Source organism: Ambystoma mexicanum, chromosome 3p (assembly GCF_040938575.1).
Source record: "Ambystoma mexicanum isolate Mex_15411 chromosome 3p, UKY_AmexF1_1, whole genome shotgun sequence".
In the NCBI taxonomy this organism is placed as follows: Eukaryota; Metazoa; Chordata; class Amphibia; order Caudata; family Ambystomatidae; genus Ambystoma; species Ambystoma mexicanum.
The window spans coordinates 221,761,933-221,780,905 of record NC_090925.1 but is presented as its reverse complement, the minus strand read 5'-3'; the positions used below and the strand labels follow the sequence as shown (position 1 = coordinate 221,780,905).

The following is an 18,973-nucleotide window of genomic DNA, read 5'->3' as shown; positions in this document are numbered from 1 at the left end:
TACTGGGCCTCATAGGTTTGCTGATTTCCCGACGGTAATGCTGGCAGGATACCGGCATACTGACCTATCGTATCCGCCGCCAGATATCGCAGAATTTCTGGGATATTACCAGTGGCAGAAAGTGCAGTAAATCCCCATTCCATGGGATCCCATAGGACTCCATGGAGGGGATTGCCGGTATTACCAGCAGTTTTCTGAAGTGGGGGTCTGATTTACCTCCAGCTATGGCGGGAGGTAAATTAGTGGCCGCCACCCAAAAATGTGTTTTGCGGTGCAGTAAAAGTGCCAGTCACTGAATTACCTGCACTTTCCCCTGCACTTTCCCCGCGCCGCAAACCTTATAATAAGACCCCGGTGTGTGCTTAGAAGTGGCCGCACTATGGAAGGTGGTGCATAACAAAAACAAAAAATAAAATAGTGGCGCTTGGTCTCATTCAGGGAGACTGTTTTTCCATGTGGATTCTGGCCTCCATGGTGCCTCTATGCTGGGTGAAGACAAGCTTGTTCATTACACCACAGGACAGAAGACCATTAGTGTGTGAGAGTGCGTAGTTCATGGCTATTACCTGCCATGTGATGATGTCACCTAATCATAGTTTGTTACAACACTGTCTGCAAGGGTCTACCCTGCATATATGTGTGTAGCTGAAATGAGACATATGTGGCTACACTAAGCAAATTATGATAGAATGTGGCGATGGGAGGCGGTACTTGGCAAATACAGTTGAATTTTTGCTTATAATGGCCGTGGCTAGAAAAACTAGCCTGAATCAGGCATCCAGAATCGCCTACAGACCTTGTCAACGCTGGTTCCTTCTGCCCCTTCATCTAATGGGTCTGCATAAGTGAGACCTCCCAAGCGCATCACCATGGAAATGGCCATTGAGAGACAGTGGGCTCAGGCTTCACTGGTCATCTGCACGGGTCCCTCTGAACCCTTCAAAGTATCCCTTCAGCAGGGTGAGTATACACACAATATTTGTTTTCAGAAAATCATTATGGCAAGAAATAAGGAGAGTGGTCTACCTTGCATAAGTGATAGCCGAAACCATTAGGTTTTCAGGAAGGAAGGTGTTCTTAAGAAACCTGTGCACATGGTGGCAATGAAGATGATCAATAACGTTATCATATCAAATTAGATGTTTCAGTGCTTCCGGTTGGTCATGTTTGCATGATCTAAAGGTTCTCATATTACACTCTTGGCATTTGCAAGCATCCTTTACCTGTTCAGTAGCAAAGAGATTTAATCTAAACTAGGTAAACTCTTATTTGATTATTTTCCGGGAAACTGTGAATCCGTCCCAGGAGGATAGCTCAGTGGCAACGGGTTCGCTTTGGAAGCAAGAGGACACGATCCCTGGGTCCGCACTTAGAAACCTCTGGGTATTAAAGTGCGTTATAAATACGCAACTAAGACAACAAAAAAAACAATTAGGCAACTAAAAAAACAAACATTTCCTGTAACAGTGCCTCGATGCCCGCGGGCTGTGTGAGCGCTTTACAAATGCAAATAAATAAATAGATCTATTTTGGCATGGATCAGTAAATTGGAAAAGCTTTGGCATATTCACTAGAGAGAGTTTGGGGTTAAGTATGCTCCAGTCTTGCATAATAGCCTTCTTTTAAAATGATTTTGTAATAAAACTGTCCGTCGTTCTTTGCGCCCAGCTTTTCGATTACAGACTCATTATCAATCCTAAATGCAATTGGTGTCTTATTGCTAGCCTTCATATAGCTATCAAGTAGAACTGACAGCAATGTATCCAGTGCGGCCAGCTTCATTTTAACAAATAGTGCAAATGTCCTAATCTTTAGTAAGGTGGGCATTGATGTTAGGCTCAATTTCGTCCTTATTAAGTGGATCTGAAGGCCTAATACACGACACCTCTCAAGTCATTCTAACCATATGATGGAAGAATGGACAAGCACTGCAAGCCATACATCACAGTCGGGACTCAATTGTAATGATAGGCCTCGATAAGAGGGGATAAAGAGTAGCAACCATAAGCATGATCAAAGTGTTTGATAGCCCCCATCAGTATCAGGGCTTTGGCTTCCTTTTCCATATACGAGACGCACTCGTCTTACAATCAATAAGCAGACCCAGGTAGCAGAAACTATCTCAAGATGAACTTTGTCCAGGTGACATACAAAATTCACCCTTTGTCCTGAAAGATGAAAACCTCAAGTTGTGTCTTTGCAATGTTACTTCCAGATTAAGGTATTCAAAATATCTAGAGATTGTCTTCGTACTACTCTGAAGCCCCATCTTGGTGTTGTCCATTAGGACTATATCATCTACATATGCAAGGTATCGGATATGTTAGTCACTTAAAAATCCCTAGTGTTGTATATCCATGTACGTAGAGAGGGGACTTTTGTGAAATGCAGGCCACCGCCCAACCCAGGCTCTGTACATATGGTTTAGCAGAGACCTGTAGCAGTAGATTTGACTAGATGATTCAAGTTTGGCTTAAACCCATGGTGGGTCTTCCAGGAGCCCTTACTAGTCTTGCCTTTCCCTGTGACTGCCTTGTCTGTGTGATTTAGGATAGAGCTCTACTTTGATAGAACTAGTCTATTTGTGTTACTTGACCATCCAGTGTCCAGGAGCAGATGTCTAGTGTGCGATAAGGGAGGATTTGCCATCGGCTTGCCTATTCTGCACCTTCCTCAAAAGCATTGTATATTCTCTAGTCACCTCTACTTCAGCTTGTATGCTTCCCTACCTTGGACATGCTGATGGATGTCTTCAGCCCAGGCTGGATGTTGAAGTCTGTAGTGTTCCCCTCTACTTCAGCTTGTATGCTTCCCTACCTTGGACATGCTGATGGATGTCTTCAGCCCAGGCTGGATGTTGAAGTCTGTAGTGTTCCCCTCTACTTGAGCTTGTATGCTTCCCTACCTTCGACATGCTGATGGATGTCTCCAGCCCAGGCTGGATGTTGAAGTCTGTAGTGTTCGCCTCTACTTCAGCTTGTATGCTTCCCTACCTTGGACATGCTGATGGATGTCTCCAGCCCAGGCTGGATGTTGAAGTCTGTAGTGTTAGCCTCTACTTGAGCTTGTATGCTTCCCTACCTTGGACATGCTGATGGATGTCTCCAGCCCAGGCTGGATGTTGAAGTCTGTAGTGTTAGCCTCCACTTGAGCTTGTATGCTTCCCTACCTTGGACATGCTGATGGATGTCTCCAGCCCAGGCTGGATGTTGAAGTCTGTAGTGTTAGCCTCCACTTGAGCTTGTATGCTTCCCTACCTTGGACATGCGGATGGATGTCTCCAGCCCAGGCTGGATGTTGACGTCTGTATTGTTAGCCTCCACTTGGCCTTGTATGCTTCCCTACCTTGGACATGCGGAAGGATGTCTCCAGCCCAGGCTGGATGTTGAAGTTTGTAGTGTTAGCCTCTACTTCAGCTTGTATGCTTCCCTACCTTCGACATGCTGATGGATGTCTCCAGCCCAGGCTGGATGTTGAAGTCTGTAGTGTTCGCCTCTACTTCAGCTTGTATGCTTCCCTACCTTGGACATGCTGATGGATGTCTCCAGCCCAGGCTGGATGTTGAAGTCTGTAGTGTTAGCCTCCACTTGAGCTTGTATGCTTCCCTACCTTGGACATGCTGATGGATGTCTCCAGCCCAGGCTGGATGTTGAAGTCTGTAGTGTTAGCCTCCACTTGAGCTTGTATGCTTCCCTACCTTGGACATGCTGAAGGATGTCTCCAGCCCAGGCTGGATTTTGAAGTCTGTAGTGTTAGCCTCCACTTGAGCTTGTAGGCTTCCCTACCTTGGACATGCTGATGGATGTCTCCAGCCCAGGCTGGATGTTGAAGTCTGTAGTGTTAGCCTCCACTTGTGCTTGTATGCTTCCCTACCTTGGACATGCTGATGGATGTCTCCAGCCCAGGCTGGATGTTGAAGTCTGTAGTGTTAGCCTCCACTTGAGCTTGTAGGCTTCCCTACCTTGGACATGCTGATGGATGTCTCCAGCCCAGGCTGGATGTTGAAGCCAGCATCATCAGGGAAAGGTGGTTTGTCCCGTCCATGCACCATGACACGTGCACCGGTAGTGGTTGAAAGCAGTGGGAGGTAATCTTTCTGCTCTGTCCTGAGCACCATCGTCAGACCTAGGGAAGCCAAAAGAACAGGAGGGATGTTAGGCGGACAGGCTGCATATAGTTGACACCAGAACTGCATTTCAAAACCATCAGGAACAGACTGTACTAATCCTCCGAGAGAAGAGTAAGAACTGGAACTGGATGTCTGTGCCGTATAGAATGGGTTGTGGGTGAGCCTCTGGATAGAAGGACAATAAAAAGAAAAAAGATGTATGTGCCCTAAAGGTACAGCCTGGGAGCCACTGCTGAGCTAAGAACTTCTATTTTGGAGGCACTGTTCCATGAACTTTGCAATTACTATTGTTTTGCACTATGGTGTTAACATTTTTTCTTTTTTTAAATAATCTTAAATATCATAACACTGTTTTATGGAAACAAGTTTGTAGAGTCAGGCAGTAGACCCGCTGTGTAGTCTTCTAGTCACAGTAAGCCTTTGCATATTGTCTGTAGAATGTCTTTTTGGCTATTGACACAGGTGTAGTGATTTGATGTTGTTGTTTTTTTAAATATTTTTGCAGCAGCACTGCAGGTTGCACAGACTTTATAATAAAGGAGAGAATCAAGTAAATAAACAAACAAACAAACAAACAAGGCTTACAATGCAATCTTTGCGCCTGAACCGCCATTTTATATTTTTGATGATTGGTAGAGAGCGAGCTGCCTGTTGCACCCACACTTCACGGGGCTTCTTCTGGGCTTTGGTAGTGGGTGGAATGTAGACATGTATAATTGAAAGATAACATTGGGGCTAGTAGATGTGGGGGAGGAGAAGAAGAGAAGGCAACAAACAAAGAAAATAGATCAATATAATGGGGGAAGAGACAACAAATCATATGAAATATGTGTTTATGTGAATAGGGTTAACAGTGATGCAATTAGGTGGGAGCAAGTAAAACCATGAACCAATCAACGGTGAGCAGTCATTGTGACATATTATAAGCGACCATGTGCCTAGTGTGAGGTACATCAAAACCTGAACAATAGTAGGTGCAAACTGAAGACACATCACCCATGTATATGCTTTGATGCATAAGCACAGCTTGAAATTTCTTATTGAAAGGATTCAAAAAAATATAAAGAGCGACACATCAGTCTAAAGGAGCAGCACAGCTTACCTGACGTCACGCAGCAGGCAAGCATAGCTTTACTCTTTGGAAAGCATGTGTTGCACATGCAATGGCAGCATGTGTTTCACAGGGAGGACACTGTAAACATCTCGAAGCGCCAGTAGCTAATGTTTAACTATACGCGCTACATGCAGGATGGCAGACGGCCAGCGTTGCGTAACCGCAATCTGCTCATGTAACAAGAACGAGGGAAAGGGGAAGGAGAAGGGAAGGAAAAGGGTAGTAAAGGATGGTCACATGGGAACAAGTGAGAGCTTTCATTAGCAAAGATATTATGGAGTTTAGTAATATACACAATGTTAAGTCAGAATTGCTATATTGGGGATTCTGGCGACACTTTTTGGGGCCCCTCAACGTTTTGGTTTCCCGTCCTTCTCTTTTGGTTCATTGATCTCTTTGTGGTGGCCAGAGGGACTTCTCCTGAAGTGCCCCTAACATTATATCCCTTTACACTTTACTTAAGGTATATGGTATTGGAACACCTCTAAGGCATTCAGTCCAAGGGGTAACTCTCAGGCTCCCCATTTTCACCCTAGGGTGATTGTATCACCCTACACAGGTGTTAGGGAGTAGGTACCACCCTACACCGGTGTTAGGGAGTAGGTATCACCCTACATAGGTGTTAGGGAGTAGGTACCACCCGACCCAAGTGTTAGGGAGTAGGTAACCCCCGACCCAAGTGTTAGAGAGTAGGTAAGACCGTACACAGGTGTTAGGGAGTAGGAACCACCCGACACAGGTGTTAGGGAGTAGGAACCACCCGACACAGGTGTTAGGGAGTAGGTACCACCCTAAACAGGTGTTAGGGAGTAGGTAACACCCTACACAGGTGTTAGGGAGTAGGTAACACCCTACACAGGTGTTAGGGAGTAGGTAACACCCTACACAGGTGTTAGGGAGTAGGAACCACCCTACACAGGTGTTAGGGAGTAGGAACCACGGGCACAGGTGTTAGGGAGTAGGAACCACCCGACACAGGTGTTAGGGAGTAGGTACCACCCTAAACAGGTGTTAGGGAGTAGGTAACACCCTATACAGGTGTTAGGGAGTAGGTAACACCCTACACAGGTGGTAGGGAGTAGGTACCACCCTACACAGGTGTTAGGGAGTAGGAACCACGGGCACAGGTGTTAGGGAGTAGGAACCACCCGACACAGGTGTTAGGGAGTAGGTACCACCCTAAACAGGTGTTAGGGAGTGGGTATTACCTTACACAGGTGTTAGGGAGTAGGCTTTGGCAGCTATACGTTGGTTTTGGCTTCACCAAGTGTGCAAGTTATGTTACTGCATTGGTATTCCAATGTACCATTTTGGTAGCCATTGGGGTAACCAAGGTTTTTCATTAAATCCTGCTTTTGGACATTTTATGTTTCAGGCATTTCCTTTTTCTAGGTGACCATGAGGTGGCCCTAGTGTCGCCGTTTTGATCATATGGGCTCTTTTTAGGCCCAACCTGGCACCCCCACCATATTGGTCCTAACTGTTGTAGACCAATTCACATCACTGATCCAACCCTCTCACTGCCTGTGGTAGTGGATAAGGCTAAGTGGCAGTCCTGCTGACCAATCCACATGCTTTGTCCTCTGACCCTAAGCCCCCAGCCCCTTTACTGATTGGCTTTATGAAAGAATATTTAGGCTTTGTCCTGTCCCTGTTGCTTTCTTATTCCTGTAGCATGGTGCTGTTAAGTCTGCTGACCCGTTGAACACGGTTGCCCAATGATTTTTGACAGTTTTGCCATGTTTAAAGCCCTCACTTGACAATACTAGCTAAGTGCAGTGGCTTGGGCAGTTCCCGGTTTGGGTTTTTTGCCACTCGAGGTCCAGTCTGTGCTTGTTGAAGACTCCTGGTGATGCCCTGCATCTGCCGGGGCAAGCCCTCCACCCTGCAACTGTCTCCTGGCCCGTTTACCGCTGCATTCCATGGTTTAACTCCTGGATCCGCTTGGCTGTGGGTCGCTGCTGGAGTCCAGGGGGATGCTGAGACTTCATCACTCCGCCATCTCATCTGCTTGGGGTGTCCGAGGGTGCCTCCAGCCATTAGCCCCATCCTGGGGCTGTTTTCCACTGCACTGCTGCTTTCTTTTGTTTGTTGAGCTGCTGAGGGCTATTTTCATGGGGCTCCTATGTTTTCTTGGGGTTCTCCTCGCAGACGTCTATGATGCAGGGTTCAGGGTCTTGGTCCTGGAAAGAGAATTTGTTTCTTTCCTGGGTTACTGGGATTGTCGTAGGCTCTGAGTTCAAGTCCCTGGCCAACGATCTGGAAAACCGTACCTGTGGAAAAGAGCCTTTTGTTCACTGGGTTGTTTCGGGTTTCTCTAGACGTTTTCGGTGAAACTTCTGATGCAAGTACCTACCTTTGGATCCTAGAGTGGGTGATTATTTGCGATACTCACCCTCAGGTTTCCCTATGGTATAGAGTTAAGATTTCATGGAGCTGAGTCTTTACCACAATTTCCATAGAGTATTCTTGGGGGTGTTCCTGTTCTGCCACTTCTTTCTCTGGATGACTTCCTTGTGGTCTCTACTGGCCTCCCCTCAGATTGGTTGGTGCAGAATCAGCACCTGTGGGGTTAAACAAACGTACCTCCATTAAAGTGAATGGCCCTTTAACCTTTCCCCTTCTATGGAACTATGAACTTTCATTGGTACTCCCCTAAAATGGACTCTGGGGTATGTACCTACCCCTCTACATCTTTCCTGAATTGCATTAGGGTTCAGTGAACTCTGGACCAGGAATTGTCATTTTTGCACTTACCCTTGATTTTTACATAGATGTTTAAAGTTTTACCATGAATTTCTATCATGGTGAATGAAAGTACTTTAGAGACTGACGGGGTCATTTTCAAGCGTATTGCTTTTTTTACCTCCATTTAATGCTGTGTGACATTTTGCAGATCATCCATAGTGTATGAGGGTAGCAAAGTGGACTGTCCATCTACACTTTGCTTTTCCCCGCCTGCGCTTTTCTCTGCCGTCTTGCAGGAGCACCCGGTTTGACGCCTGCTTGAGATTTTCATGTAGGTATAAAGCCGACGGATTCCATTGGAATACTCTTCGCAATTGTACCTTCTCAATAGCAAGCAGATTCCATTGGAATCAATTATAAAACATTGCCTGCACAGTGTTATTTACAGGCAGCGCTGTATGTCTCTCATAGTGGTTAGTAAAAGTGAAGTGTCAAGACGATTGCACCTTGCTCTAATCTTTACTCATACAATCAGCTTTTGGAGTGATAACAATTGCATGCAGGGGACCCAACAGCATGCAAGTGCAAGTGTTGGTTGTTCCCAGTTGCATAAATTGATTTAAAGTACCCATGCTACGCACGGGTTCTGTGGATAAACATGATAACACTCTCACCAATTGTTGAAAATCAATGGTCCTGTAGGTCGCTGTTCTGTTTCGCTTACCGCTTGATGTGCTTTGCACTCTAAAGTAAACTGCACTGAGAATGGTTGTGTGTGGCTAGCTTACATTACCTGGAGCAGACAAGGAGGGGAGGAGAGAGTTGACGTGCTGCAGCATACTGGGACCTTCTGTACGCTCTCCCCACCTGTCGCCTCACCCTGGCACGGTGCAGTGCATTGCAGTTCCTTTGCAAATATCTCGAAACCGGTGTGTCCTAGGGCCTTGAAACAGGATTTTCGAGGCTTTCAAGTTGTGTTCCTAGGTTACATGTATTATAACTAATGAAATTATAACTAATGTAAAAATAACGAATTCCAAAATAACATTCATTTTTCGTTGTTCCCCCAAACCCCCCCCCTTTTTTTAAAATAATACTCCCCCCACCACCAAAACCACTATTCCCTCTCGCAACCCCATTTTTCGTTTTTTTTCAAAATTAGTTATTTTGGAATTAGTTATTTTTTAAATCATTATTTTTTCATTAGTTGTTTTGGATTCAATGTAATAAATGCATGCTGTGTTCCTCGCGTCAAGATGCTTAAAATGAGCTTTGTCCGTTCCTTCTACGACCACATTGATATTTCGCCTATTTCAGGCAACCGTCTCAAGTGTGATGGGGCTGAAATGAGGGGAAAGTGGTGGGGTGTCCAAATGCCATGTAGCCAGTAATGTCCGGTGGGTCCTAACAGGTAACTATGACAAATGTGGTACATATTGGCACAACGTTGTAGAATTGTATAAGGAACTAAATAACAGATGTGCTGGTTTATATATATAGAGAGAGGTGACTCCCTGTGACTAAATCTGGTATATGCTTCCATGAAATGTATAAGGAAGTTACCTGCTGCTAAAATTATTTATTGATTCTTGGAAGCTTTTTGGCTCAGGATTACAATCGTTTCATCCTCTCTACTGCTTTAATGTATTTTTATAAGTGCCTACTAATATGATGCTATAGAGGTCCTGAATTACTGTGTAGAAATTGTATAGGCATTATGGATTTGTAGCATAGTTTTCCTGCTGGTACAATTGTGTGTTTCTTTTTTTTTATACCATACCCTACTTTATGTGGCCACCAGCTCCGGGGTCTTCCACATATATTAGGGCTGGGTTGTGCGTTTAGGACACTGTGGGGCTCCAAATCCCCAGATCATGTATGAAGGCGCAAAAGAAAGGCATAAAGGTGTTACGCCTGTCTTAATACCTCCATTCCAGCTAAGGGGCATTTTCTTGTTTTTTGAAGATGGGGGATGGGAGGGTTGGAACAGGAGTTATATTTCCGCCTCCCTTTTACCCTTCGCCTTCAAATACAATTTGGTTTTAGCCCGCATGATATTTTCTATATAATACACCTGCTGTTTACACCTGTAAAAAGAAGGCGAATACCATAGGAAATCATTGTAAACGCTGACTGCCATGTGTATGTGGCAGGCAGCGTTTACTCATTTTGCAGTGCAGAGTGCAAGAGGGAAGAGTAAAGCTACTTCCGCCACCATTTTACACTTCCCTTATGCATTCTGCAGTGAAAATGACCAAGGTTGCCCAGAGGGAACCTCTTTGCACATAGGTGCAAATATAAGCTGTCCCGTCTAGGCAATGTATGCTGATTTGTAAAATGAGCATCTGTACGGTTATTGAGCAGACCCATAAGGGACTTGCCTGCTTACTAGGATTTATGGTTCCCTGGTCCTCTCCACCCCCATGTTATTTTATGTTGGCTGCTCACCTCTGGCAGAGGGCCCACCTATATACATTAGACCAACCTATAGACATTGGGCCCACCTATAGACATTGGGTTTGGGAAAGTTCTTCTTTAAGCATTACTGCTTTTATAATATGATTGGTATCTTTTTGATACTGTGTATTAGTACCGAAGTACTTCTTGGAAGTGATCGTTTTTATGTGCAACTTTATTAAAGTAACATTTGTCAGTAAGTGTGTGGACTTATTGTATCTGTGTTGGCCTACTAGACCTACCTGGGAGTTGAGCCTTGTTTTTCTGACCGCACTACCCCCCTTCAATAGAGGTTGGCTACCCTTTCGTTTACAGGTGTTTAGCCTCCCCCGTGGGGTTTGTGGTGGTAGCTTCCTCAACAGAGGGTGGTAAAAAAACGGACTTAACACTCGAAAGGTAGCCAAGTATACGATGGCTGATATATAGGATTGCCCTGGTGTGCATGTTAGAGTGCAGGGGAAGGGATGTTGTATGGATAGCCAATGGGCAACAGCCTGCTCGGCGCCACTGCGAGAAGACGGGGAAACGTTTGCAGAGAATGAAGGCGGCAATTCAATTAAGCCACATAAAAAGTAGTCGGGTGTATTTGCAAAATGTGGTGCCAGGTCTGAATTAATATTAATCTTCTATTACTAGTGCATATTGAAGATTATTTATTTCCGAAAAAGAATAATTTCATGGCACGTGCTCAGGGCATGCATGATTGCACGCAAAATGTACATCCATTTTTGCATGTCAGTTCTTAATCACCTCAAAGTAGATGGGGTCCGGTTAAAAGCCTCTTTTTTTTACTGGAAAAAGTTAACATAGAGACACTATTTTCTCTGCGCATTCACCCTTCATTCACTCATCCCAATTTTCCAACTACACATCTAGATTAGGAGTCTGAACAAGCCTTTTGGGTTTCAAACAACATTTTTGTACATTTAAATACCTTTTTCTAGTTTTAATATCAAAATTATATATAAAAACATATCTGATATCACAGTGATAAAAAATGCACCAAATACATACGACAATGTGTAAAACTTGAAAAATATCTTTTGACACTCAAATACAGAGTTTCTTTTTCAACAGATGCTGAAGTGGTGGGGTTAGTACTACCAAATTTACCATTCTTTCACCAAAACAGATTACCAATATTGAGACACAATATTCAAATTTAGGAAACACAATATACTGTTCTGGATTATCCTATCCTTCCGTTTGGTATAGTCTGGTCATCTTTTATCTTGTATACACTTTTAACACCTTCTCCTTTGCCAGACATATCGTAGCCAAACCAGTGGGAGCACAGGGCAACCCAGTCTAGGTTTCTGCCTTCTCAGACTATGAAGCTCGTCTTGAATATACTGTGTTTCCACCATAAAACATGTAGACACTTGTGGGTTTCAGCCTTTACATCACGGATCTGCTCGTGCTAGGCCGAACACTCCTCATTCCTTTCAATTAGGCCTTCATCAGGACAAATATCAATGAAAAGCCCCAAGCCGCCACAATTTGTTCCGACACAAGACTTCTGGATAGGAATTTCCCAGGCCTTCTTACTCTTTTTCAGTGTTCAGCTCTTGGGACCTTTTGTTGCATTCTATGCTATTGTAACAACTGGAGAGGATTTTCTTCACTCCTCTGCCATCCTCCGTAGACAGCTGGCTTTCTGTTTTGGCCTGCGCCTTCCTTCTCTCCCTTCCTGTGTTTAATTCTTCCTTCTATGTCCTTTAATGCTTCAATGCTCCTCTCTGGGTCTTCTGATCCCAGACAAGGTTCTTATTCTCATTCGCGCATCGACTCGCGCTGGATCTGTCGCCACGCTCAGGTTGTTTTCTTTATCACAAACATGTTTGTTTGTGGGTATACATGGAAATCCAAGAAATCTGATTTTAGTAGTTTTGCATCAGAGTGTGTCGTGTGCCAGTCCTGGGCTGCAGGGGACCTGTGGTCTTTCTTCTTGATCCAGCAAATATGTCTGAGAAGTCTGTCCTGGTGCTGCCTGGTGCTGCTTCCTACATATATCTTTTTGGCAAGTACATAAAATGATATGTGTAGTCTTGCATTAGCTGAATTGTTTGATTGTGCATTTGGTAAAATTGCTAAATTGAAAATGTGCATCTTGTCTTGTGTATAGTTACATGCCCTTCATGACACACCTTTAAAAATTCCAAGTGCAAGTGGGAACGGTGGTAGCCTTTTTGTTATATGCGGCTTTGGTGCTTTTAGGAGATTGGGACATTGTAAATGCTTTGGTATAGACAATTTGGGGATGATATTATGGCCTGGGTTCAATTTGAAAAGATGCCAGTTTTTTTAATGTCTATCATGGCTGTATTGTGTGATGAATCTGCCATCTTTGTCGTTTTTCTCTGCGATGGTTAGTTACCTATTGAAGGCTCTTTTTCACCATTTATCCAAAGCTGTGTTGATGTCAGTTTTGTAGCCTATTTGTATTACAAAATTCACCTAAAATTCAGGAAACTACTTAAAACTTGGCTCTTTGCCTCAGAATCAGAAGGGAACGACTGGGAAAAACGAAGACTCCACTGGAAACAGAGAGCAGACCTCAATGAGCATATAGGGAAGAACAAGCTAGAGAGAGAGCCCAAATGAACCACCCCCTCAAAACCCTCCACTAGTCATTACCCCAGAATCGGGTACCCCATCTGCAGGTGGGGGAGCATTAACCAATAACAGGTCCCCCCGCCCCATGGAGCCTAGTGCCCCTGGTCCTCGGTCGCCGGGCATCGCACACAAGAAACCCGGGGAGACAACCAAAACCCCCAATCCCCAGCAATCGCCAGCATAGGGGCAGGGTAACACCCACACAACATCATGCCCACAAACCGCTAGACAAACACAGGAAGCATCAACGGGCACACCAGGAGGTTTTAGTGCACCCGGTCCTCGGGGGACAAGGAAATCACACACAAGATACCCAGGGAGACAACCAAACCCCCAATCCCTGGATACCTCCAGCCTGAGGACAGGGGGAGGCACACATAACCTTATGCCCATAAAGCACCACACAATTAGAGAGAAAACCTCTGCCCCGCGCAATACCTGGAGAATAAACCGCTACAAATCACCCAACACACAGCACAGACAGAATCAATGCGCACAGAAGTTGAAAGCAACAAGGTAAGAATAAGCCCCACTAACCCAACCCTAAAACCTCAAGCTCTGCATACACCACTCAAACGCAAAACAAACAGAGCCACCACTCGGCACAGCAATCTCAGGGAACGGTGCAAACCAAACTGAAGGCACCAACAGGACATTATAACTCTTACTCTACCCATTCCAGCCTTGCCCTAATGACCCCCCCAAAACCAAACACTTTTCTGATCTGCCAGAGCGCCGGGGGCACACCTCGGTGGTGGTAATGCGTGGTAAAAATGATCTTTAACATTAACATTAATCTATTCTCAATGGTAGCGCGTCCTTTCTTACAGGCAGTTTTTTGGTTACAGTTTCACTTGGTATACACGACTTATCCTGGTGGTATCGTGTTGATTGTATACTTGAGGTGTGAGCGACTGCCATGTAGCGTAGAGCTAGTCCTGTGTGTTTATGATGTAGTGCAGCATGTCCTCTTTTCTGTAAATCTTTAGATCTAAGAAGGACATTTCAGAACAGTGATGGCTGCGGGGAAGTGTGATCACAAAATTGTTCACATTATAACAATAATAACATCAAAGTAGCAACATCATGTGAGAATATACTCATTGAGGTCCTTGAACATTTTGTTCCAGGTGTAGGATCCACAAAAGGGTTGGCCGCAGAGGGCATGCATGGAGTGTCTATCGTGACTCTGTTAAACTAAACAGTAGGTGATGTTGTTTTTCATAACAAAGTTTACATGTCCAACACCATTTGTGTTTGTCCTAGGTAGCTGGCTGATTTTGTCCAGAAATGGTATTTAACTGTTTGAATGCCTAGCTCTTGTTGGATTGTTGTGAGGAGGGTGACAACCTCGGTGGTGGCAAGTATGTATTGTTTCCGCCATTTAATTTGGTAAATCCCAGAGCCGCGCCAGTGTTATTAATGACGCGGCAATCACTGACGGCCTCCAGCAACTGATGTTGTCATGTTCCCGGCACCCTCTGGTGCGGCGTCAAGCGGCGTCTTCCTCTTCCGGCAGCATGCTGCCTGTCCTCATTGTGGCAGAGTCCTTCATGGCTGCCGCCATCATCCAGGTGAGCAGAGAGTGAGAGGCGGTCTGCCCGCATTCACACACCGGTTAGGTTGCTGGGGTGGGGCGGGCTCCTCCTACCCCTGACATGGCCGAAATGCAGGCCCTGTCACAAACCACAACAACCCCCCCTTGATATTTCTTGAAACCCTTACAAATTTGAAATTTCAACCTATGTCGTAGACTTCTGAGCACAAAAATAGATGTTTTGCCTTCAATTTTCATGAACTATTGTTTACGTTTTGAAATATCACACAATACACACACACTCCCGCCCACGGGGGCACATGCTAATTATATGCCACAATGACACTGCACACCATTGATTGTTCACACTTTTCCTACCTATTTGTGTTAATTTTAGCCTGTTAATTGTTTTAATATATATATTTCTGAGGCTTGTGGAATCTGCTTAGATTCACATGCTATGCATAGGCCGACATCTAGTGGAAGCTGCGGAGTATTACAGTTGTTGTTTTCGAAACTCGAAAAGGGACGTCGACAGGGTGTGCCAGTAATACTATCCCTAGTATGACGTCCACTGTACCCATGGGCCTTCACGTGTCGAGGTCCCTCAGATTGTTTTTTTCCGCTATCGTGAGCGGTCGCATTAAGCGGAGTTCAATTTCGGCTAATGCCATTTGCTTCTGCAAAGTTTAAAGATAGTTTCTCTTTCTGTCCTTTTTACGCCTGACACCGTGCTTTCGATGCAGTGAAGAACAAGGAAAAGGACAAGCCTATGTCGGACGAAGTCAACTTTCAATGGACCCCTTTCGGCCTTGGAAGGCCCAACGGGCTTAGGCCCTAACAGTAAGGAGAGTGGGGTGCAGTCATTATACAATGTATTTTTCCTCCTCTTCCCCTTATCGCCCAGCTGCCTTCCCCAAACATGGATAAGACACCCTTTAGATTCTGGCCAAATTGTAATGAAAAATGTCCTTGGATCGACAAACACAGGGTCTGTAACCTCTGTTTGAACTGCGACCATGACGAAGGGAACTGTCGAGCTTGTAAACTCTTTCTACCCAAGACCCTTAAGGATTGCAGAACGAAGCACTGGGCCCATAACGCCATGCAGGCCGAGGCCGCCATGGACGTGGAGGGAGCCTCCAGTGACAGCAGCAACGCCACCTTTTCGGACGGCGAGGGTGACGGGGAACAGTCACGTTCCCAAGTGCTAGCCCCCGACCCCGGGAGACAGGCCGGCGGCTCTGTTGTGGGGACTACACCCGACGGCAAGAACATTACAGCTTCCCACCACCCTAAATACACAACCTGCAGCGATGTGTCGGCTCTGCCAGACAACCGCCGAGATTCGGCATCTAGGGGCAGATCAGTGGATTCCCTGTCCTGTGGGCACTCCAATTCACGGTCGCCTCATGACAGGCCCCATAAGACTAAAGACGCCGCCCACAAAACTTCCACAACTGAACGCCGAACGTCTAGAATGTCTTTCTTTGCAGACTTTTAAAAAAATAATCCTAATTCTTTGGAAAGCTTTCAAAATACACCTCCAGCTGATCAGGCCTCAAGCTCTCAGCCCAGGACATCCACCTTTCAACCCCTGGTTTCATCCCAAGCTCCAACTAAAAGGTCTCGCACTACAGACCTTTATGACATGCACGCAGATACAGAGGAAGATCAGGAGGATCAGGAGGAGGATGAATACTATGACAGGGATGATGATGGTGATAATAATGGCAATGAGTCAGAAGTTTACACTTTGGACTATCTGATTCCACCAGACTTCCCCTTACCTGATTCCCCAGTGGATAATCAGCCAGTCTTTAATAATCTATTAATTAAAGCAGCTGAGCACTTCGGAATTGAAACCCACAAAACTCAGCAGGACAAGGATTTTGCAGAAGATATCCTGGGGGACAAAAAAGCTGCCGCCCAGTTTATACCCATATTAAAGTCAATTCAAAGGAGGATCCAACCCTCTCTTGAAATGCCCAATCAAACCAGGGCAACCAATCTACGAATAGAAAAACTATTCCGGCCAGCACCATCTGATCCATTTTACATCAGAGGACAGCTTAAGACAGATTCACTGGTAGACACACCTACCAGGAAGAGGGCGGGTACACCTCTAGTCTCCTCAGAAGTTCCCCCAGACAAGGAGAGCAAGAAGCTCTACACCTTGGGTCGGAAGCTGGCAACTTCGGCAGCGTAGCAAGTTAGAATCGTCAACAATTCCACACTGCTGGCGAGTTATGACTGCAATAAATGGGACGGAATTTCGGCCCTTGGTGATTCTGCTCCGGAGTCTCTATGAAGTAAACTTGCCCTTGTAGCAGCTGAAGGCAAAGCTACTGCCAGCAGTCTGCTAAAGAATAACCTCGACGCTGCAGACAATGTCGGGTGCATAATTGCTGAAGGAACCATTCTCAAGCGCCATGCTTGGCTTCGCCAGTCCGGTTTTAAGGTGGAGACACAGGCAACGTTGCTCAACATGCCAGTGGAGCCAAATGTACTATTCGGCAAAGCAGTGGAGGATGCTCTAAAGTCGGCCAAAGAGGAGTATGAAACTCTCAAATCTCTAGGCCAAACAATGACAACCGGCTCCTGGCCCCCTCCCCTATCTCCCCAGTAGGGGGACGAATTTCAAACTTCACACACGCATGGGAATAACCACGGACAAGTGGGTGTTATCAACAGTAGTGGTAGGTTATTGCGTGGAGCTCATAGGAACACCATCAAACGTCCCTCTGCGCCAAAGGAAAACATCAAAAGAAGAACAACTCATCTTAATAGAAGAGGTCAACACCCTGATCCTCAAGGACACCATCGAGATTGTGCCATTTAATGAGGTAAACAAGGGTATTTATTCAACATACTTCCTTGTACCAAAGAAAGATCTGACAATGCACCCAGTATTAGACTTCCACCCTGCAAACACTTATGTAAAGCCACAAAAGTTCTGCATGACAACGCTACAAGAAGTAATTCCCCTGCTAAAACGGGGGGATTACATGGCAACATTGTATATGAAAGATGCCCATTTTCATATTTCAATGTTCCCAGTGCACAGAAAACTCTTGCGGTCCAAAGTAGCAGACCAGCACTACCAATTCAAGGTGCTGTCTTTGGAATAGCATCAGCTCCAAGGGTATTCACCAAGGTACTGGTGGTGGTGGCGGCGCACTTGCGCAGGGAGACCATTCCAGTGTACCCCTATCTGGACGACTGGTAGATCACAGGAGAGACTCCCACCTTTGCAGACTAAACACGCAAAGAACCATAGATCTTCTTGTCCAATTGGGCTTCTCCATAAACGGGAAAAAATAAAGTCTTGTACCCAACACTTCAAAACAGTTCCTGGGAGCTGTACTGGACACAAGTACAGGCTTGGCCTTCCATTCCATTCCATGTTCTGCACTCATGAAAAGAGTGCAGAACATGCATTGGCAAATACTCCAGTATCAAGCCAGTCTCTAGTTAAGCGTACGCAAAGCTATGCGTTTGCTAGACATGATGGCATTGTGCATATATCTAGTCCCAAACGCACATCTGCGCATGCAACCAATGCAGGAGTGGTTGGCAAAGCAATGGTCTCAGGCAAGTGGTCAGTGGGACGATCTAGTGGACGTTTCGCCAACACTAGTACAGAGTCTACGCTGGTGGTCAAGAGAAAATCTATTAAAGGGAAAACCCTTCCACGATCCGCAAGCGATTGTCACAACAGACACGATACTCTCTGGGTGGGGGGCTCACTATCTTCACCACACAGAACATGGTCTGTGGACCTAGGTCACCGCACAGAACCATATCAACCTGCTTGAACTACCAGCAGTACTCAAAGCAGTCCAAGCATTCGAAGTGCAACTGACAAACCAGTCGGTTCAAATTCTGACAGACAGCACAACTGTGATGTTCTACATCAAGAAACAGGGGGGGGACACACTCTCCAAGTCTGTCCAAGTTGGCACAGAAAATATGGAAATGGGCACTCAGACGAGGAATATCCCTATCCTCACAACACGTTCCAGGGGTACTTAATACTCTCTAAGCAGAGATCCCCTACCAAAAGGAACACGAGTGGCAGCTAGACTCAATCATTGTAGACCACATCTTCTCTCAATGGGGTTACCCCACAATAGACTTGTTTGCTACAGGAGAAAACAAGCAATGCACAGACTACGTGTTCAGGTTCCCCCAGCCAGAATCCAAGGGGAACGCCCTATGGATGAACTGGTCAGGGAAATTTGCTTACACTTTTCCCCCCCGACTCCATTAATGAGCAGGATAGTGAACAAGATACACAGAGAACAAATCATGCTTACCCTAATTGCTCCTATGTGGGCAAGACAAGCATGGCATCCACATCTGCGCAAACTGGCGATGTGCGACCCCATCAAACTCCCATACCTAACCAACCTGTTAACTCAACATGAGA

At 45.5% G+C, this 18,973-nt stretch overlaps 1 protein-coding gene across 2 annotated transcripts in view; it reads right to left on the bottom strand.

Moving 5' to 3' along the window:
• The window catches only part of LOC138580288 (amiloride-sensitive sodium channel subunit alpha-like), a 223,852-nt gene that overhangs the window by 111,898 nt on the left and 92,981 nt on the right, over positions 1-18,973 (bottom strand). For both annotated transcript variants that reach the window (XM_069650701.1, XM_069650702.1), the window contains exon 6: positions 3,962-4,125. In XM_069650701.1, the coding sequence (XP_069506802.1) occupies positions 3,962-4,125 (164 nt within the window). The remainder of the gene's footprint in view (positions 1-3,961; positions 4,126-18,973) is intronic.